Source organism: Mustela putorius, unplaced genomic scaffold, assembly GCF_011764305.1.
Source record: "Mustela putorius furo isolate JIRA1106 unplaced genomic scaffold, ASM1176430v1.1 tig00003854_pilon_pilon_pilon, whole genome shotgun sequence".
In the NCBI taxonomy this organism is placed as follows: Eukaryota; Metazoa; Chordata; class Mammalia; order Carnivora; family Mustelidae; genus Mustela; species Mustela putorius.
In genome coordinates this window covers 6268966-6289788 of record NW_025422006.1, presented here as the reverse complement: position 1 = coordinate 6289788, position 20823 = coordinate 6268966, and the positions used below count along the sequence as shown (strand labels likewise).

At 47.5% G+C, this 20823-nt stretch overlaps 1 protein-coding gene across 3 annotated transcripts in view; it reads left to right on the top strand.

Moving 5' to 3' along the window:
- The window catches only part of KANK1 (KN motif and ankyrin repeat domains 1), a 192433-nt gene that overhangs the window by 111724 nt on the left and 59886 nt on the right, over nucleotides 1–20823 (top strand). For all 3 annotated transcript variants that reach the window (XM_045065053.1, XM_045065051.1, XM_045065052.1), the window contains one exon: nucleotides 19655–19774. In XM_045065053.1, coding sequence (XP_044920988.1) covers nucleotides 19738–19774 — 37 coding nt within the window. In that variant the 5' untranslated portion in view covers nucleotides 19655–19737. The remainder of the gene's footprint in view (nucleotides 1–19654; nucleotides 19775–20823) is intronic.

Sequence of the window (20823 nt, the reverse complement as noted above, 5' to 3'; positions counted from 1 at the left end):
ACATCATAAAATTGCACCACGAGGACGAGTCTACTGTCGGGTTTGGTTTAGAATAGAACGTGGGGGGCTTTTTGTCCCGAAACCATTTCGACAATCCAGCTCTGAGATGCGGAGTTCAAGGGAAACAATGCACGTCAGCGTCGCATGCGGTTCCCAGGAGAATGTCGGAGCTGGTATTATTCAGAGCCTCCTGCTCTAGAAAATCCTGTTACTGGCATTATGCTCAGGGGTGAGGACAGCGAGACCCGTGCAGCTCTGTCGGACGCTGCTTGTTCCTGCGGCAGTTCTCAGCCCCCACCGTGCATTTTCACTCTGTCTGTTTAGTAAGAACCTAGAGAACCTCGTGGAAGTAGGATGTATAGAAGATGCCTGTTTTACGACTGGGTTCTGTTTTTATAGCCGGCTCAGTGTTTCTCTGTCTTGGCAGTCCCCTCTCTCTCCCTTTTTCCTGTTAGTTCTTTAAAGGCTCAGAGGTGATCTGTCCCAGTTTGCCTGGGAACCGAGACCATCCCGGTTTATGCCTCTTTTTCCAGCATCCCTTCTACTTAACATTCTAGCATTCTCCGAAGTGTCCCAGTTTGGATCATGAGCTATATGGTCACCTTGGTTCAAGGCACTGGAAAAAAAAAAAAAAGAACTTGGAGCCAGCAAATGAGTGGAATTTTAAGAATCTTTGATAATTGCCCTCAGCCCCTGACCTGACTTAGAGTGTGGATTTGGTCCCATAATGTCCTGGAATGCAGCTCACGGATGAAAGTCGGTCGTGTGTGGTGTCCGCGCCCACGGCAGCCCTTCCCTCCTGAGCTGTTCAGACTAGAACGCGTGTGTGTGCGCGCCCTGGCTCGGAGCAGCAGCTTTGACACCCAAACGGCTTCTGTTCGGGCTTGGCTTGTTGGAGCTTGACGGCTCACATTCCTTCTTAAAGGCCTATCAGGGTTTTCATTCAGCGTGAATATTCACATGACGATGGTATCCATCTTGGGTTTTCTTTTTGTTTCGTTTTGTTTTGTTGTTTGTTTGTTTGTTTGTTTACCTATTTGTTTAAGGAAACTACGCCCAACGTGGGGCTTGAACGCAAGACCCCAAGATCAAAAGTTGCTCGTTCTACCGACAGAGCCAGCCAGGCGCCCCCATATCCATCGCGTTTTTGAGCACCGTTCGCCCCCAGCAGCCCGCCATGGGGGGTGTGAAGCATGCCTGGAGCCTGCAGCTCTTATGGGGCAACTCCAGGGGGCCGGTGGGACGAGGGGCAGCTCACAGGGCCGGGCGCCTGCAAGGCAGCATCTCCATCACTTCCTCCCCATCTCTCCAGTGAGAAGGTGGGACTGAACGAGACAAGAGCTTAAAGCACAAATGCAGGGAAGAGGGTGCCACTTTGTGTCCCCTCGCAGTCCCCGGCAAAACGACAAAATGGTCCCTTGCCGCCTGCATTAATGCGGACTTGGTGAAAATGTCCAGAGGGTACTGTGCTATTTCAGCATCTGCAATCCCAATATTTTCATAGCAGAGCAGTTGGCCAAGAGTTGGGGGCAAGTTATGGTTGGTGGAAAGCAAACGTGTAACTGCCTTTCTCTGTCGACAGCTGGTATTGGAGTTTGGGGTTTGCCTCTGTGCCCCTGAGCCCTAAAGGAACAGGTACAAATTAAGTCTTGCAAAGTGAAACCAGGAGGTCAGGAAATAAAGAGAAATCGATGGAACGGGTCAATTCAGTGCTCGCCCCGGCGTGCAGACTTTGCAGAGACGCGAACGTGGTGCAGAGATCCCTGTGAAACCGTGCTTTCTTGCACGTTTTGGGCAATTGTTGAAATGCTGATTCTGATGTCCTGGGGCTGTGATGGGGGCAGCCCACTGCATTTTGGACCTGCTCCAAGGGGTGCTGGTGCCTTTGCAGACCACGATGAGCCTCCTGGCAGGACAGAGTGCTTCAGCGGGCTCCGACTCTGGGTGTCACTGTTGTCCCACAGGCAAGTGAGGGTGACACAGAGGGGACCCTGTACTGGGAGAAGCTCCTCTGCTGAGCCTCAGATGATAAGAATTACTCAGTTAGGGATTAACCGTGGTTCCCAGTGTCTTCCACAATCTTCCAGCATTCTCTATTCCAGAGGCCCCATGTTCCTGCCGGTGAGAATTCCGTGGACTTGGAGTTCCAGGCACTAGCTCCTTGGACAGCGGTTAGGCCCTAGAAGGAAAGGAGAGGGGGCAGAAGTGTAAGAACTAAACAAGAAATTAGGGTAAATTCAGAGAGGAATGTTCCATTTCCTCTTGCTTCCATCATAGAGAAGAAGCTGTTGAGTGCCTTGCTCTCATCACCTGGAGGGGCCCCGGGCCACCGCTAACTAGTTTCTGGGACTCTATTCTGCCTCTTAACCTCCATTATTTCAGGAAATGTTCTCACCTACAAAACCAGGATTTGAACTGAAAGCGTTTTTAGAGAGCATCGTTAGACTACGGCAACCGAGAGTTTTATGATCATACGACGTTGTGTGTAATACATTCCTGTGTCTTTACTTGAATATGTGGTTTTGTTTCTGTAAGAGCACTTCCAAAATGTGTGTGTGTGTGTGTTTTAATATATATACATTTCATATTTTTCCCTTGGCTCTCTTTTAAAAAAATCTTGGTTTCATAGCTTCAGAAAATTTTATGTAATTCACAGATGGCTCTATTAACTTCATCTGGCCTCACAGTGGCAGCAATAGCTTGAACTTTCTTCTGTGGTTCACCGGCACTTTCCCTAACCATCTGCTCCTCTGGGCTGCATGTGTATGTCCTTGGCTGTTCTTTTGATACAACGACCTCTTCAGTCCTAGGACAGGAGTCTAGAACGTATTCCCATCTCTGCTCTGACCGACTGCTTACACACCAGGCCCCACATGATGTAGTAGGTAATGAGCCACTATAAGTCATTCCAGGGGTTCTCACTCTTAGATTTCTGGATGAGAGAAATATTTTCTATAAATTTACCTCCAGAGACAACATTAATACTATGCACAGGGACTGAGTTTACAAAATAGAAGGTGCTCTGAGCCAAGGCAGAAGAGTAAGCAGAGAACCCAGTGTTAAACAACGGAAATTGTCATGAAATTCAAACTTCATAAGAGCATATTGTATGCAGAGAGGTTCCAGGTGTGTTGTTTTGGTGGTGTGTTTACTGTGTTAAAAGCAGTAAAGATAGACATGGATTACGGTTGCATTGGCCCTCCCATGCGGTTTTGCTGAGAGTTCACCTTTCTTCAGGGTGACCCATCGGAATGCACAGGCCGTGTCTTTTCATGTCATAAATCCACATCTTGGAATTCATCCATGGCACGTTATTGGACAGGTGCACGAAGCTGAATGTGAAAGCGTGTTCCCAGAGTATTTGTAATATGAACAAATTGGAAATAGTTAAAATATTCAATAACAAAAGAAAGAAGGTCAAATAAAATATGGCCCAATCACGAAATGGAACATTCTGCAGCTGTTAAAAAGTAGGGATGCAGGTATTATCTCCAAAAGATGGCTCTTAAAGGGGTACCTGGGTGGCTCAGTTGGTTCTGCCTCTGTCTTCCGCTCAGGTCATGATCCCGAGACCCTGGGATCGAGCCCCATGTCTGGCTCCCTTCTCAGCAGGAAAACAGCTTCTCTGTCTCTCATTCTCCCTCTGCCTCTCCCCCTGCTCATGCGCTCTCTCAGATAAATAAATTAACTCTTTAAAAAAAAAAAAAAGATGGCTCCTATAAATGTTAAAAGTGCTGAGACTATTGGTTATTCAGATGGAGAGAAATTAAGCTGGACCCCTGCCTCATACCATCTACAAAACTTAATTTGAGTTGAAGCATAGAAAAAAAACAAAAACCCCTTAAAGCTTCTGGAAGAAAACAGAAAATAATGTCTCTGCATCTCAGGGGCAAGCAACATTTCTTAGCACAAGACACCAACGCGCTCACCACGGAAGAAGAAAACTGATGTGCCGGGCTTCCCAAAATTTGAAACTTCTGTTCTCCAAAAAAGCAACGTCAGGAAAACAAAAACGCAAGCAACAACCTGTTGCAGAAGTGTTGGTGATATTTTAACGCTCACAAATCCAAAAAAGGACTCTTACCCAAAATATATAAGGAATTACTGTAATTCAAGAGCAAAAAGACAAACAAGGAGGAATGAACAAAAGATGTGCACAGAGTTGCTGCAGAAGAAGGTCTGTGACGGCCACTAAGCCCAGGAGAAGATGCTCAGAAATGCCGGTCACTGGGGAGACCGAGGCACGTCAGACCGCCAGCAGTGATGGCCGACAACAGCTGATTGTCGATGAGCAAGGACTTGAACTTGTGAACGTTGCCAGTGAGAATATAAAATGTTGCAACCCCTTTGGAAAGAAGTTGGGGTGTTTCTTGGAAAGTTAACAGTACATTCTCCGTGATCTGGCTGTTTACTCCCGAGTGTATAAACACATGTCCCCAAAAAGATGTGTGAGAGATGTTCCTAGAAGCTTTATTCATAATTTATATGAATAATTTATTCAAATGTATTCATAATTGCCCCATCCCAGAAACAGTAGGTAAAAGGATAAAAAGATTGTAACCTGTTAAAAAAAAAAATGCTGCTCAGCAATAAATAGAAGAGACGAAAGAAAAATAAAGTAGCGTGTTTGGGAATGAATATGTAGACACGTATGTACGTACAGGGAAGATTTAGGACGCTACCCCCCAGAATGTCGATGACCATTCATAAGCATTATAACTGCTTTTTCGCTTTCTCTCTTATGATTTTCTCTATTGTTGAAAATGTGCCACTATTGCCTCTAAAGAGAGAAAATACCTTCGTTTGGAAGGGGCAGGACAAAAGCAGCCCCTCTGAGTGCTGAGTAGGAGAAGAATCCAGAACCCTCCTCTTGCAGCACCTCCTCACTGTTGCCTGGTGGTCATTCTCTGGGGGCATCCCTGGGCCTGGGGGAGCTTCCAGACGTTTGGGGGGGTGGTTCTGGGAGGCAAGACCTGTGTCCTGCTGACCCATGCACACCGCCCCATGGGGTCTGACATGATTTGGCAACATCAGCCCAGGGGAGCCTAGGATTGACCAAGCCCAGTTACAGAGTCGCAGGATGTCTGTCTGCCCTGGAGTTGTTACTACAGAGCTGGCCTCACCCCACCATAGCGAACTGGGACCCACAGCATTTAAGTAACGTTGCCAGAGTCCTGGAGGTCATTCGAGGCCACATGGAAATGAAAACATGGTTTCCAGGCTCCTGGTCTTGGGCTGCCACTTTGCTCCTCCTGATCTCTGCCGTCGTGAGTGAGCCCCCGGCCTCATGAGCAGCTCTTAAATTAAGGCCCGAGGAAAAGAGGTTTGCAGGTAAGGGAATGGATTTTCCTTCATATCTTAGAACATTTCAGTGTTAGGCCTTAGGTCCAGATTTGTGTCTGGTAAAAGAGGCTGAAATTTAGAGTTTCTTTCTTTTTTTTTTTTTCCCTTTTTAAAGATTTTATTTGTTTGTCAGAGAGAGAGGGTGCAAGCAGGGGGAGCAGCAGAGGGAGAAGCAGGGGCAGACGCAGAGGGAGAAGCAGGCTTCCCACTGAGCTAGGAACCGGGCGTGGGACTCTGTCCCAGAACCCAGGGATCGTGACCTGAGCCAAAGGCAGGAGCTTACCCGACTGAACCACCCAGGTGCCCCGAAATTCAGAGGTTCTTGACTTTCCTTGGGTCCTGCCGCCTTCTGGATACCAACTAAACGTGGTAAAATCTCTCCTTTGAACAGTGTGTTTGCTAAAAACCATAGAACTTAGCATTTGATTTGGGGAGTTTCAAAAACCCTCTGAAACCTGTCATTGGGTAGTACATGTTTTTGACCTTGCGTTGCTCGAGTTTTCAAGCAGTCCTCTTGCCTTTGGACAAAAGGGACGGATGAGCCGGTTTTCATACCTCTGTGGAGAATATGTTTCTTGACTAAACCATCGTTTGGGAACAGAAAGGACAGCATCTAGACACCTCATCACAGCGGACACTTGAGTGTTTCCTGTGTTTCCTGTTGCTGTTCGATGGTCTTTCCAACACAAGTAAAATTTCATGGTATTTTTCAAAAGTCCCACCACACTGGTGCAATGGATTTTTGTTTGTTTGTTTTGGCCCTGTGCTCGACTCCACTCTGCTCCTCCCTGGCTGGGTAATTCCCGATTACAGCAGACCGTCTTCAGCATGTTCCTTCGTCCTGTTCATGGTAAGAAAACCATCGCTTCCAGAAGAAAGATCCAAGCCATGCCCCCACCCCCGCGATGAGGCCAGCATTTCTCTGTGCTTCTCACCAAAAACTAGGTGTTTGGGTAACAGCTGGTAATTTCCACTTAAAAGATAGAAGGGTTTTGGAAATGGTCCTGTGCCGTAGTTTTGGAATTGGTTGCAGGACTTGCTAACACACTAACCACTGGGCCCACCGGAAGTTTCCGATTCAGCGGCCCGGGCTGGGGCCCAAGAACATGCATCTCTGATAAATCCCTGCGTGACAGTACTGGTCCTGGGCTGCACTTTGAGATATAGGGACATGTGAGGACTGAGAGTCCTATAAAGCACAGTGGTCTCCAGACTTCTCCTGTAGCAGCACATCTCACACACCGTGCCGGGATCAGGGAATCAGAATCTCCAGGCAGAGTCTCAGGACTCTGTTCCCTTGATGAGGGGAAACACTGTGGCCATCGGGTACGCCCTGCGGAGCAGCGTGGAACCGCAGACTTGACTGACCGCTCCCAGCCACGGTCTCCTCACCCCTGTATGCTTTGACCCGAAGACTACGTCCGCTGCTACAGATATATCTTTCTGGCTTCATCTTCAATTTTCATATGAATTCTGGGCCATCCTTATAAAAGATGTTCATTTCAGGTGCCAAATACTTGGTGCAAGAGAGAAACCAGGACACCCGTCTCTGAGAATTTCCTGAGCTTTTAGTGCATTCCCTTTCTGTGAGCATGGTCATCGTTTGAGTGCGTGTGTGTGTGTGTGTGTGTGTGTGTGTGAGAGAGAGAGAGAGAGAGAGACAGGAAGTAGGGGGAGGAAGGTAGGAGAGAAATGTGCATTTTTAGCAAGTTCGCTGGTGATGGGGATGGTGATGCTGCTGGTCCAGGGATCCCGTTTTGAAAACCACTGGGATAGACCAGTGACTCCCAGCGTAGCTCAATGGCAACTCCTGGGGAAGGATTCTTCATGGCGGGGTCCCCCTCCCCACAGAGTAGTCTCACTGGTGTGTGGTAGGGCCAGTCTGAAACTCCCCTTACCCGCCAAGGTCATGAACCACTGCTTTGGCTCCCTCAGGGCAGAAGGAAAGCCCAATAGGAAACGTCAAGCCTGATCGGGAAAATAGGGCTCACCCAGAGCGTGTCACACGGCACCGTGTGTGCGACCCCTGTGCGTCCTGTGGGGCCCACGGTTCTGTGCAGCAGGTCTGTCCTGGGGCCCACGGTTCTGCTTTTTTAACAAACCAGGCAGATGCCGCTGCTCTTGGTTTGGGGAATGGTCTGCCCTTGGAATAGCAAGGGATGTAGAAGCTTCAACAGACGCTTTTAACTGCCTATCAACACGTCACTTTCACATTTAAAATTGTATTTTGGGGAAGCCTGGGTGTCTCAGCCGGTGAAGCATCTGACTCTTGATGTTGGCTCGGGTGGTGATCTCAGGGTCGGGAGATCGAGCCCTGACTCGGGCTCTGGGCTGGGTGTGGAGCCTGCTTAAGGGTCTGTCTCTCCCACTGCCACCCCCGCCCATGCTCTATTTTATTCTATAACATATATATATACGTATATATATACACATACATATATATGTATGTATATATATACGTATATATATATACATTGAATGACACGGAGAGAGGGAGAGGGAGGGAGAGACAGAGTGCACCAAGCAGGGGGAGCTGCAGGCAGAGGGAGAGGGAGAAACAGGCTCCCTGCTGAGCAGTGAGCCCGATGCAGGGCTCGGTTCCAGGATCCCGGGTTCACTACCCGAGCCGAAGGCAGACACCTAAGTGACGGAGCCACCCAGGCACCCCTATATAGAAATATATATAAAAACAGTATAGAACAAATTAAAACAATGTCTTTGAGATGCTAGACATGTTAAATTAGATATAGTAGATACTTTGCCTTTAATGAATGTTTACCTTCCCTTGATGGCTAGACATTTCGTTGTGGTTTCTCCCTACCCCCTTCCTGTAGTTTCACACAAATGTTTGTGAATCCATTTTGCTCTAGTGTGACGCACACACACTCACAGACCTTCCTTCCCGCCCCCGCCCCACATCTAGATCTCAATGTTCCTGGTCTTTCTGAGAGGGGACCTTTGGGATCTTGCCTTCTTGCTTCCTCCCTGGGGGGCTAAATGTGCAGTGAAACCCCAGCCCCCCCCCCCCGCCTTTCTGGAAAGGATGGCATTTAGTTCCGCCCTGCTGTCACATCGCATGTTCTAGGAGTGGCTTTCTGGGGATGTGGCTTCAGCCTGTGTCTCAGGCTCAAGGCAAACCTTTTTCTTCTGGGTTAGGGGTGAAGCCTCTTCTCTGGCAGATTCCATCCACCCTCTGGCACTTTTCCAAGCATGCTGGAGTTGAGACATGGCCATCAGAGGCTTTTAGAAGAAGGAACGGGGCAGCGTGGGGGGCGGCGGGGCAGCCAGGAGGAGGCAGGACCTCGGGGTGAGGAGGGAGGGATTGGAGTCCCAGCTGCAGAGTCGCCTTCCCCAGGCCCGTTGAATTTCCCAGCTGAGCAGGGCAGAAGTGTTGAGTGATTGATGGCGTTTTAATTGGCCCTCGGAGGATGCATCTGTGGCCTCTGACCGTTTGAAAGTGGTGGGAACGACCCCAAGGGGTCGTTCCTTCCCGTGCAGACCAGGGGACAAGGCTTTCCCTCTGGGGCATGGCCGTCCTTGGTCAGGCTGTCACTCTACTGCTGTTATCCGAAGCGTCCCTCCATGGAATGACAGGCTGGCAGGAAACAAGTGTGTTCAGTCGTCTCCGTGGCAGATGCCAACACCCCCACCCAACGCCCTGCTGTTTACGCACCAAACACGGGTAGACGAACACCAGCGGAAATTTTGCAGAGTCATGGAAGCGGCGTGCTTGTCCCAGCAGGAAAGCCTGAGACCGAAAAGCAGAGAACGTTTGGAGTCTCCTATTCCAAAAAAGGAAAAGTTTAAGTGAGATTTATTTCAGCGAACAAAAGTGACATCAAGATTCGCTGGAACAGTCCGTATGACTTATTAAGGGCAACTTGAATTTGAGGGTGTCTGGGGCACAGTAGAGTTTAGGATCCAGAATTCTGTGGTCAGTTTTTGGCTCCAGCTTTTCCAGTAACCATTTTTAGAGTCTTTAAAGATTGTGCAGGGGGTAGGGAGGAGCAGAGGGAGAGGGAGAGAGAGAGAGAGGATCTCAAGGAGCTGCCTCCTGAGCTCAGAGCCCAACAAGGAGCTCAGTCCCATGACCCTGAGACCATGACCCGAGCCAAAATCACGAGTCAGGCACTTAACAGTCTACACCACCCAGGCACCCCTTCCAAAACCGTTTTTAACTGAAGTGCATTTGCTCTACTGATAACAGTCTAACATTCTGGGTACCTCCTGGGCTAGCCCCTTCACGTCTTTTAGTTTTCTCTAAAATAAGTAGGAACTTACAGGTTCTGAGGAAAACACAAGAACTTACAGGAAATGTCTGTTTGGCATGGCTGCACCTTTCTGTTATAGAGTGGGAAGTAAACATTTTAAAAGTCAAAGTATAGTCAAAGAGCTTGTTACATCATTAGGGGGAAATTATCTATAAAATCTGAAAAAAAAAAAAAACATTTCTGAAACAACCAGTGTCTTTTCCCCATAAGAGTAGCAAAGAAGACCCAACCTACCTCACCTTAAAATGGCAAGACTGCTAAGCCAAAAAAAAATCTTATGTATTCGTTTTAGGGAGAGAATGAGTGTGGGGAGAGGCAGAGGGGGTAGAGAAGGAAAGAATCTCAAGCAGATTCCACACCCCTGTGCAAGTCAGAGGTCCACACAGGGCTCTATCCAAGGACCCCGAGACCTCCCCACAGCCAAAACCAAGAGTCGGACACTCAACCGACTGAGCTGCCCAGACACCCCTTAAGCAGAATACTTAAAAGTAAGATCATTTAATTTGTGTTACTCATTGATATTAAAATGCTGAGTGACGGGATGCCTGGGTGGCTCAGTGGGTTAAGCCTCTGCCTTTGGCTCAGGTCATGATCTCAGGGTCCTGGGATCGAGCCCCACATCGGCTCTCTGCTCAGCAGGGAGCCTGCTTCTCTCTCTCTCTCTGCCTGCCTCTCTGCCTACTTGTGATCTCTCTGTCAAATAAATAAATAAAATCTTAAAAATAAAATAAAATGCTTAGTGACTTTGGACTCTGAATAAACCCCTTTCCCCTTCCCATATCCAGCAAGGCCCAACAAATGTCCTAATTTAACCTCTGTTCACCTCTCTACTGTTTTGCTCTCTTTTATATGTAAGCGTTGGTTGCTGAAACGCGTAGAGCTTTTTCCTACCTCAGTGCCTTTGGACCATGCTTTTACAGGAAAAAAGGATTTTAATTTTAATGAACACCGCTTCACCAGTTTGTACCTTTATGGATCTTTTTCTGTCTTCTTTAAGCTCTTCTCCAAGCCTTAGGTCTTGAAGATCTTTGACATTATCTTCTAGAAGTTACAAGGTTTTTTTTTTTTTTTTTGTCGTTGTTTTACAGTCGAGACTATGAGTCCTTTAGAACTGATTTTTGTATCAGGTCAAAGGTTAAGGTCAGAGTTTGTTGTATGGCCTATCCATGGGCATTTGCTGTAGCACCATCTTTTGAAAGGGTTTTCCGTCTGTTGGGTCATTTCATATGCCGGTTGTGGAAACTCTGTGGGAATGTTGATGTGTCGGGCTGTTTCTGGGCTTCATCCTAATTCCGCACACTCCTCCAGCTAACCCCTACCTGTCCCTTCGGTCTCCCCTTCAATGTCATTTCCCTAGAGGTGTTGCAAGGACCTCGCCTTCCCATCCATCTCCATATCCCCATCATCAGCCCTAAGGAGTTTGACCGTCATCATTCTCACTCAACACCTATTTTTTCCCTCCATGTAGCATTTAGCATCACGTGTTAATAACTTGCTGTTGTGTGTGGGTCAGTCCGTGTGAAATTCCTGCCTTTAGGCCCCTGGAAGACAGAAACCGAGTCTCTTGTTTACCATTCAAGTTCCAGCAGTATGTCTCGTGCATGCCGAGTGCCCAGTCAGTATGTTTGGAGTAAATGAATGGCAAGAAGTCAAGCCCCTCGGGGGATGTTGTCTAAATCATTGGGTACCATTTTCTTTTTTTCTTTCTTTCTTTGAGATTTTATTTACTTACTTGACAGCGCAAGAGATACAAGCAGGTAGAGCAGCAGAGGGAGAGGGAGAAGCATGCTCCCCACTGAGCAAGGAGCCTGATGCGGGGCTCGATCCCAGGCCCCTGGGATTGTGACCTGACCTGAAGGCAGTCGCTTAACCAACTGAGCCACCCAGGCACCCCTGGGTACCATTTTCTTAAAATCAGTGGATATTCCTGGCTCTGGGGGTCTCAGGACTGAGTTCGATAATTCTCATTTAACCCATCTCTTAAGGCAGTGGTTTTGAGAACCTTTGTCCTGTGTCAAGAGTCCCCCACAGGGCTGGTTAAGAAGCAGATTGTTAGAGTTCCTGATTCAGTAGGTCTGGGTTGACCTGTGAATTTGCATTTGTAGGAAGTTCCCAGAAGATCAGTGCTAATGCTGCAATCAGGGAACCATGCTTTGAGAACCTCTGCTTGAAGATTAAAAACCCGAGGATGTGTTATGATCCGATTTTACTTAGTGACCCATCCCAGGCACCCTTGAACTTGTCATTGAATAGCATTGATCATTTTAAGAGTGATCACAGAGAATATCCTATAAGAACCCAATCCCAGGGGAATTAGAGGGAAAATGTCTGCTGCAGCAGCAAATAAATGAGAATGTCATATTTTAAATAATTAAAGTAGGAAATGAACAAAAGCCTTTCAAACTACAGTAAACTAATTCACTGACAGCTATGGCTGTTACATTTGGGTTCTTTAATATTTGAAGAGGCAAAAGCTCTGACATTTTAACTCATAAACAGTTAGCAGGTGTTGCGGGGGGAGGCTTAGGAGGCTTGCTGAGAGCAAGACCTCACTGAAGAGGGCAGGCTCCTAAATGAAAGGATCAGGTTTCTGCCGGAGTCTCTTCTGCCTTAACCCTTTCGAGATGAACCAAAGCAAATCAGGATCTCCCATTTCATGTGCCTATACTGAATCATACTCTGAAGTGAACAAAAAAAGTTAAAGGTGGTAAAATTTTTTTAAAAAATCGATAATTCTAATTTTCCTTTCTCTGCTCTTTCATTGCCCTCTTTGTTGCAGAGGAAAACGGCTAGTTTTCCGCCCAGGTTGTTAGGATCTGATAAACTCCTCACTGCCTATTTCCTGGAAAGAAAATCTACCAACAGCCTTTTCTTTAAGGAAGCTGAGTGAGTTCCAGCAGTCCAGCTGGAACAGAGCCAGTGCCAGGCTCCAGAAGTATTTGCAGACCCTGAGGTGGTGGTTTGAACCTGTTGGTTAGTAGCAGAGGTGGCGGTTTGAACCTGTTGGTTAGTAGCAGAGGTGGCGGTTTGAACCTGTTGGTTAGTAGCAGAGGTGGCGGTTTGAACCTGTTGGTTAGTAGCATTGCCCTTGCACACACGCTAGGAAAGACCCCGACGTACTTACGTGATGTGTCGTGGATGTGGATGGGTCGTGGGGGGGGGGCGTCGTGCAAGGGTCGTGGGGGGCTCGACTCGCCCATCCCACTTTGGGACACAGGGAGACAGATCTGAACGTGGGAATTCTTTTCAGAAGGCAGTAAAGAGGAGTACGGAATTGGCTTTTGGTAGAGCTAATCTGTTCCACACATTGTGAGACCTAAAATGTCCTTCAGCTAGACCTCTAGTTAGATTCCTTGGGGTTTTGGAGGTGGTGGGCATTTATTTTGTTGCTGTAAGCTCCATGCCGGAAACAGTGCGTGGCACATTGCACACACTTACTTGTTAAATGAGTAAATGAATTTATGTATTATTGTTGCTTCTCTCATGTTTTCCCTTTAGTGTCTTCATTTGGACTTCATTTTGACTTGTTCCCGTGATACAAAAACTTGTTCTCGCCTCTTAATTGTTACCCCAAGGAGTAAGTTCTAAATGTAACTGTCTGAACAAACATTGCAAAAAAAAATTTTTTTTAAGATTTTTATTTATTTATTTGACTGAGAGAGATCACAAGTAGACAGAGAGGCAGGCAGAGAGAGAGGAGGGGAAGCAGGCTCCCCGCCGAGCAGAGAGCCCGATGTGGGACTCGATCACAGGACCCTGAAATCATGACCTGAGCCGAAGGCAGCGGCTTAACCCACTGAGCCACCCAGGTGCCCCCATTGCAAAAAAATTTTTGTCTAGTGGGCAAAACCCAATCCTTTCTCTACATTGTAAATGAACTAGTGTCCACGTAGGATTCTGATGTAGGTCCTGATTGATGATGGAGATTTCCTTCTACCCTGCCCATACCAGGAAAATTATCTGCTGTATTTGAGAAGGGTAAGTGGGTTTGGGTCATGATTAGGTCATTTGGTTGGAAAATACTGAGAGTTCATTAACCATTTCTGCCACAGTTTCTGTGGTGGGAGCCAGTAGTAGAAATCACTGGAAGATGATCTGATGATGCACTCATTTCACTCAAACATACTTTTTCAATGAAGTTACTTTTAATTAAACTCTGGACAGAGCTCTCTGGGCAATCACAGGTGGTGATGGAGGAGTGTTTGACAGACTGACTTACTTAAAGAAATAAATGAGCTTTACGTGTTTCGTTAGGGGAAAGGTATCTGTGGCCGTGTGGCCGTGTGTCTGTCTGCACGTGGGTGTTTCCAATTCAGCTTTTGTAGACTCTGTCCTCGTCAGCTTTCTCTTGAGCCTTCAGGCCTTGATCGTCTTTCTTGACTGGGCTGTTCACTCCAACAAGCTCCCGTGTAAGCGCCCAGTTCTCTAGCTACAGCTCTACCTCCCATGCACTTTCTTTTTCTTTTCTTTTTTTCTTTTAATGATTTATGTATTTATTTGGGGGGGAGGGGCAGAGGGAGAGCGAGAACCCTAAAGCAGACTTCCCGCTGAGCTCGGACCCTGATGCAAGGCTGGATCCCACGACCCCAAGATCCTGAGCTGAGCCAAAATCTCGAGTCAGGCACTTACCTGACTAAACCACCCAGGTGCCCCCGCCTCTTTTTTTTTTTTTTTTTTTTTTTTACAATTTTTTTTCTTAAAGCAATCTCTATACCCAACAGGAGGCTCAAACTCACAATCCCAGAATCAAGAGTCACAGACATGCGCTGCCCACCAGCCGGCCGGGTGCCGCCCCGGGCACTGCTGTTTCTCTTGACTCTGCAGATGCCGCTCCTTCTGTGTGGGGTCCCTCTTTCTCGCTCTGGAAAACACCTGCTCGCGCTCTCAGATTCCGGCCAGGTGGCCTCTTAAATACATTTCTCGGCCACTCGTAGCACCTCTTAAATACATTTCTCGGCCACTCGTAGCACCTCTTAAATACATTTCTCGGCCACTCGTAGTCTTTTGGGGCAAAGTAAGGGTCCCTTGCTGTGGAGTAGAATCAACTGTGCGTGCGCTGATGTTCCAGTGTTTTCTCCTTTGACACCGTGCTCGCGTCCAGCAGCAGCGTGTGACTTCTGGGGACAGAACAGCGCTTTTGTTTGTCGTGTATCTCCAGGCAGAAACAAGGCAGTGGCCAGCAGAGATGCTCGGAGTTGCAGGTCTTTAAAACATGTAAAGGTGATTAAAAAAAAAAAAAATAGATATACAGCCCTAATACATCGAAGAGAAATCAGCTCAGTTGGTAATGGTGACACGTTAGCCCTGGGAGAGAGTGATTATTTTTTATCAGATTCGGTCTTTTTGAGATTTTAGGAACACCTGTTTGTGTTGCTAATTTTGTGAAGCAAAAGAAAAACCCCGATGACAGGTCATAGAAGCATGTCAGGACCTGCACGTCCAAACGGTGGTTTCACGTTTCCCAGCTGTGGCTAGAGCCCCGCGGCTCCTACTTCCAGGGTGACGGCCTCCTCCTTCCGTCCGTCCGGGAAACTCCTCGGGCTCCGCGGGGAGCCTCCCGCCGACCCTCCGTGGCGGAGAACGTCGCTGGACTGAGCAAGTACTTCATTTTTTGCAAAGAGTCGGACGACACCCACAGCAAAGGCTAAGGCCCGAGGCCCTGAGCCGCGCCAGCCGGGGTCCTCTGGAGTCCCCAAGAGAGTGTGACGGGAGTACACGGAGGTAGTTCCTGTGTGTCACCTGGGTCCCTCCGCACGCCCTTCAACGCATCATCTCAAAGAAAACGATGGGAAATACACTTGCTCCAGAAGCAGGAGCCCCTCACGGCCCGGCACCTCCCTTGCTGTCTGGAAGGAACGTGCGCGCGGCGTCCTGGCCGTGAGCAGACCCCTCCCGCGCGTGGCCTCCTTGAAAGGTTCCCCTTACTTTGGGGCATAAATTCTTACTTGTTAGAGTAGCACAGCCCACAGCCCCTCTGGACTTGGCTCTTCCTGGCCCTCTGAGCCAGGCAGGTTCTCACCTCCCCATGCCTCAGTTTCCTTTTTGTAAAATGGGGAGAGAGAGTTTTTAGTACCTCACAGGGTCATCGTGAGGTTTGAAGAAGGCGACAGCCATTTGGCACTTCTAACAAGTGCCTTGAATGTGACAGTTTTACAAATTCTGAGCTGCACATTTTTTGCATCTTTTTTTTTTTTTTTAAAGACGTTATTTATCCCTTTGACAGAGATCACAAGTCGGCAGAGAGGCAGGCAGAGAGAGAGGGGGAAGCAGGCTCGCCGCTGAGCAGAGAGCCCGATGCGGGACTCGATCCCAGGACCCCGGGATCATGACCTGAGCTGAAGGCAGAGGCTTTAATCCGCTGAGCCACCCAGGCGCCCCAAAGAATTGCTTTTTCTTCATGAGCAGGACTAAGGCACCTGTACCACTTGAGATTTACTGTTGGCTGTCTTCTCCGGGGACCAAGAGAAGCCATTTGTTGATCTGTAACAGAGAATGGGTCGCGGCCAAACATTTTCTGGCTGATATACTGCGCTGACGGGGGAGTCTGCATATCGTGGGGAAGACTCAGGCCTCACCGTGTGACGCCTCCTGCCAGGCACGAGCAACAACTGGGGGAAATCAATCCACAATATCGTACAGATGCCTCCAGGCTCCACGCCCAGTGACAGCTGCGTCGTGCTGCTTCTACCTGTGGTGGGCTTGTAGTTCCCAATTTGGGGCCTTCTCCCCATTTTGATTTTCTTGTTCAGTTTGAGGGAGGTTGGGAGGGACCAGTTTGGATCTGCTGTAGACGTCGTCTGCCAGGGGAAGGGAGGTTCACGGACAGGAGACGACCTTGGGCCAAAGTTGAGGAAGCTTTCGGGCTTCAGAATCTTCTGGGAAGATTCTGGGCATATCTCCATCCAAATACCTTGACACATACCTCACGCGCCCATAATACGCGCAGCCTGTTTCTTCTTGCCTTCTGTTTGCCCTCAAGAGTTTAAGGGGTGGTATTTACAGGCCGTTACGAAGCAAGAGCACAAGCACATGGTCTAGAAACGGACCCGGGGTTGGGGTTTTGCTTAGGTTTTATTTTTGTTGACTTTTAGAAATATAATTAGCTGAAGAATTCCAGAAGCTGGGCTTTCCTCCTCTGTGCCCTTATCTTCCTGCTCCCTCTCTTCCTCCTCCTGCTCTCCCAGTGTATGTATATATATATATATAAAATATAAAATTATCTTGCATATTATTTATTATATATTATATAAAAATTATATATTATAGATTTTATATATATATATATATAAAATTTTTTTGAACAAAGCTGCATTTGCCAGACATGTGCTGTCATTTCTATTCTCAAAGGTAACGCTCACACGATCCCTAAAGCCTGCCGTCTGAGAGCGCCAGCTCTGCCCACACAGAGGTTACTGCTTTCCAAGCTCAATGCCGTGGACCTGAACCGGGGCCTGCTGGCAGCAGCAGGTCAGGCGATCGCCACACAGGCAGACGGATGAGAGCCATCCCGTCCTCCTGGTGTGCTGCCAGACCAGAAATGGGGACCGGCAGGGAGCCCGGAGGCCTCCCAGGGGAGGCTGAGGAGCACGTCTCTGCGGGTGGGCTGAGGGGTGGTCACCAGAGCGGGAGCAGCCAAGCACGGGAACCGTGTACTCCGCTCTGAACTACAGCGCAGGCCCAGGCGGGCAGCGAGGGGACACGCGCACGTGTTTGATCACAGAGATCAGCCGTTCGTTCCCTCCGTTCGTTCGTTCTTCTTTCTCTTCTTACAGTCGCCGTGACTAGGGCCTGATCCGTGCCTTCTGCACAGCGTTTGGAAAATTCTGTTTTCTTCCTCCAGTGCATTTTAAAGCAAATAAAACCAGACACAGGAAGTCTCTCTTTTTTTTTTTTTTTTTAAAAGAAAACAGCTATTATTCCCAAAGTAGTAAAGGAGCTAAACATCCCAAAGGGTATCACACAGGGGCAACCGTAAGGAACATTTTGGTGTACTTCTGACGGTTTTAAATAGATGTGTAAATACGTACATCTGTATTTTTAACAAAATTAGGTTTATGAGAGAATGCCATATTTATCAATGTCCTTTGAGTATTTTACTACATTGTTAAAAGCTCTTAAAGGTGTGTGTGCTTTCTCTTTCTGCTATTAAAAATGAGAAAGGCGTGCCTTTTTCCTTCCTTTTTTTTCCGTAAGAAATCATTTACTACTTGTTTGTGTGTCTGGGTACCACAAATGCGTGTGGCAGACACACAAACATGTGATATATTTTGTTTAAAATATAAACTTCCCAGAATTTTATTTCCTATTCTGATCACTGGTTGGATTGGATTGTCTTTAAAGTTCCTCTTTAGCTCCAGGATGGAAAGTTTTATGTGTTAACTTGACTGAGCTAAGGGAGACCCACGTAGCTGGTGAAGCATTATTTCTGGGTCTATCTGTGAGGATGTTTCCAGAAAAGATGAACATTTAAATCGATGTGCTAAGTAAAGAAGATTGCCATCACCAAGGCAGGTAGACATTACCGAATTCATTGAGAGCCCGGACAGAACAAAAAGACGAGGAAGGGTGAATGTGCTGTCTCTGTTTCATCTCCTGCTGCTGCTTCTTGACCTTCTGGACTCAAACTGGAACTTATGACATAGGGTCCTCTGGGTCTCAGACCTTCCCGTCTGAACTAGAACTACACCACTAGCATTCCTAGACCTCCAGGTGTTAGATACGGGACTTCTGAGCCTCTGTAGTTACATGAGACAATTTCTTAAAATAAATTTTTTGGTATATGCCTAAGGAAAAAAAAAAGAAAAAGGTCTTAAATGATTTCAGTGTCTACATAAAAGCCCAGTATATATGGGTGTGTTGTTATGTTGGCGTTCTCCTGTTGTTGGGAGGTCCTTGTGGGTTCCTGAACTCATGCTTGAATTCTCAATTTGGAATTCATTAGATCAATTTCTTCAGATTTCCTGGGTCTAGAGTTATGACTCGGACATAGTGGAAATGGAATACTTCCATCTGTACCATTGTTTGGTTTCTTTGCCAGCATTTTTCAAAAGGCATTTCGAAAGAGCAAGGTTGGAGTAGTGTTCCTTTCCTGTTTTTGTTTATTTTTTGTTTTCAATTTTGTGATTGTAACATGTCTTATGGTAGTAATCTCAGTTAACTTTCTTTTTTTTTTTTTTTTTATGTTTTATTTTTTTAGAGGGGGACCAGGGGAGGGGCAGAGGGAGAGAGTGTTAAGCAGGCTCCACACCCAGCACGGAGCCCCACATGGGGCTCCATTCCACGTTCCCTGAGATCATGACCTGAGCTAAGAAGTCGAGAGTCGGATGCTTAACCAACCGAGCAGGTGCCCCTCCGTTAACTTTAAAATAGAGGATTCACATCAGGTAGCAAATAGGGTGCCCAGCGTGAAGCCTGATGTTTCCAAACTGTGTGTCAAGCTCTGTCACGTGGACGTTATCTGACAGGACCGTGGGAGCTGTGGGAGGCTTTTTAAGAGAGGAGCTTACCAGATCACATTTACGTCTCACAAGACCAAGTAGGTGAAAGACTTGGAGATACCTCAGAGGGGCTCCCACGAATGAATCCTTTAAAAATGTGAACACTCATATAACAGCAACAGCAGCTACTGTGAGGACAACTGAGTGAATGAAAGTGTTGAGCCAGCCTTTGGAAAAGAGGCTAAGAACCAGACATGGTTTGTGACGGGCTGTGGAGCCGTACCCATTATGAACCCATTGGCAGTTGAAGGCCACCTTTCTAAAAAAAAGTCACGTTTCTAGAAAACCAGTTTTATCTCCTGGAAGAGTACTCTGTCTGGAGACCCGCTCTCTTGCCCATCCCCAGGCCCCTCTGCACGGGTGTGACCCTCTCAACCCTGCACAGCGGGGCCAGACAGCCGTCCCCACCACCCAGGGGCTGCCTCTCTGCTGTCGGATCTGCACCGTCCATTAGCAGCCATCTTGGCAAACACGCATCTAAGATTTAGTGTCGTACGTATTTTTAAATGATCCATTTTGATGGGACTCTGTTTCTTATTTCAGGGTGAATGCATTGGGGAACTTGGTGCATAAGATTTGCATGACTCCTCACTCCTTTCCGGACCTGTCCCTGGATCCCAGCCAGCATGGCTCACACCACAAAGGTTAACGGCTGTGCCTCAGGTAACCGTGCTCTGGAGTGTGTGTATGTGGAGGTGTATGCCTTGGCTCAAGCTGATTTCTGACTTCTTTTTTAATAATGGATAGATAGTAGCAAGTTGCCTAGATAACTAGGCTTTCAAAGAACTTTCTATCCAATGAGGTTGGGTTTTTTTTGCCTTTTCTTTCTTTCTTTCTTTCTTTTTTTTTTTAAATCTCTTGGAGACTTTTCTATTATCTTTAGAGTCTTTCGGTACAGAAGTCAGTTAGGTAAATTATTCCCCACGTCAGTTGTATTGAAGTGCTGAAAGATAAATGTAAAATCCTGAATGCTGATCCAAGGGTAACGTACACTGTCCTCAAACTTCTTGATGAGGGACTGAGCAACGAGAGAAGAAGTGAGTCTGGTGCTTTAGGCCGGTTCCTGGGATCCAGTCCCCAGCAGGTCCTGTTTTCACGTTGCTACGTAAAGAGAAAGGGGCTGGAGAAGGTCGTGCTGTTCCTTCCCAGGGAGGAACACACAACAAGCCGTCTCATGAAGACGTGCATTCTCAGTTCTGCATCTACATAGAGACTTATGTGGATGGCGTGTCTGGTCTAATATTGCTTGTGTAAGATTTGGGAGAAATTTATAGAACAAATGCAGAGAAGCCTCCCAAGAGATGGTGTAAGATAGGAGACAACCACCTGCCCCAAACGGTGTGCCAGGTGTCCGTTCCACTCTCGAATGATCTGCCCGAGAGCAGAAGGTGTGAGAGCAGGAGCTGTGTGGGGAGCGTGCTGCCTGAACTCTGGCTAATGGAAGGAATGTGGAGTTGGAATCAGGAACCCTGAGGTGAGTCCCATCTCCAGCCCTAACCATGAAATACAGGGCAAGACTAGTTGTCCATGTGTAAACCGTCAATGAATACCTCTGCCTGCACAGTTAGGACCCATGTGAGGACCAGAAATGGACTTAGAAGCGCCCTGTAAGCTGGAGAGCCCTGGTAAGGGCAGAACAGGATGAGCCCTCTGGAGTGGGCTTGCCCGGCCCACATGTGACTTTCTGTCCCAGGAGAAGGCCTGTCCTCTGG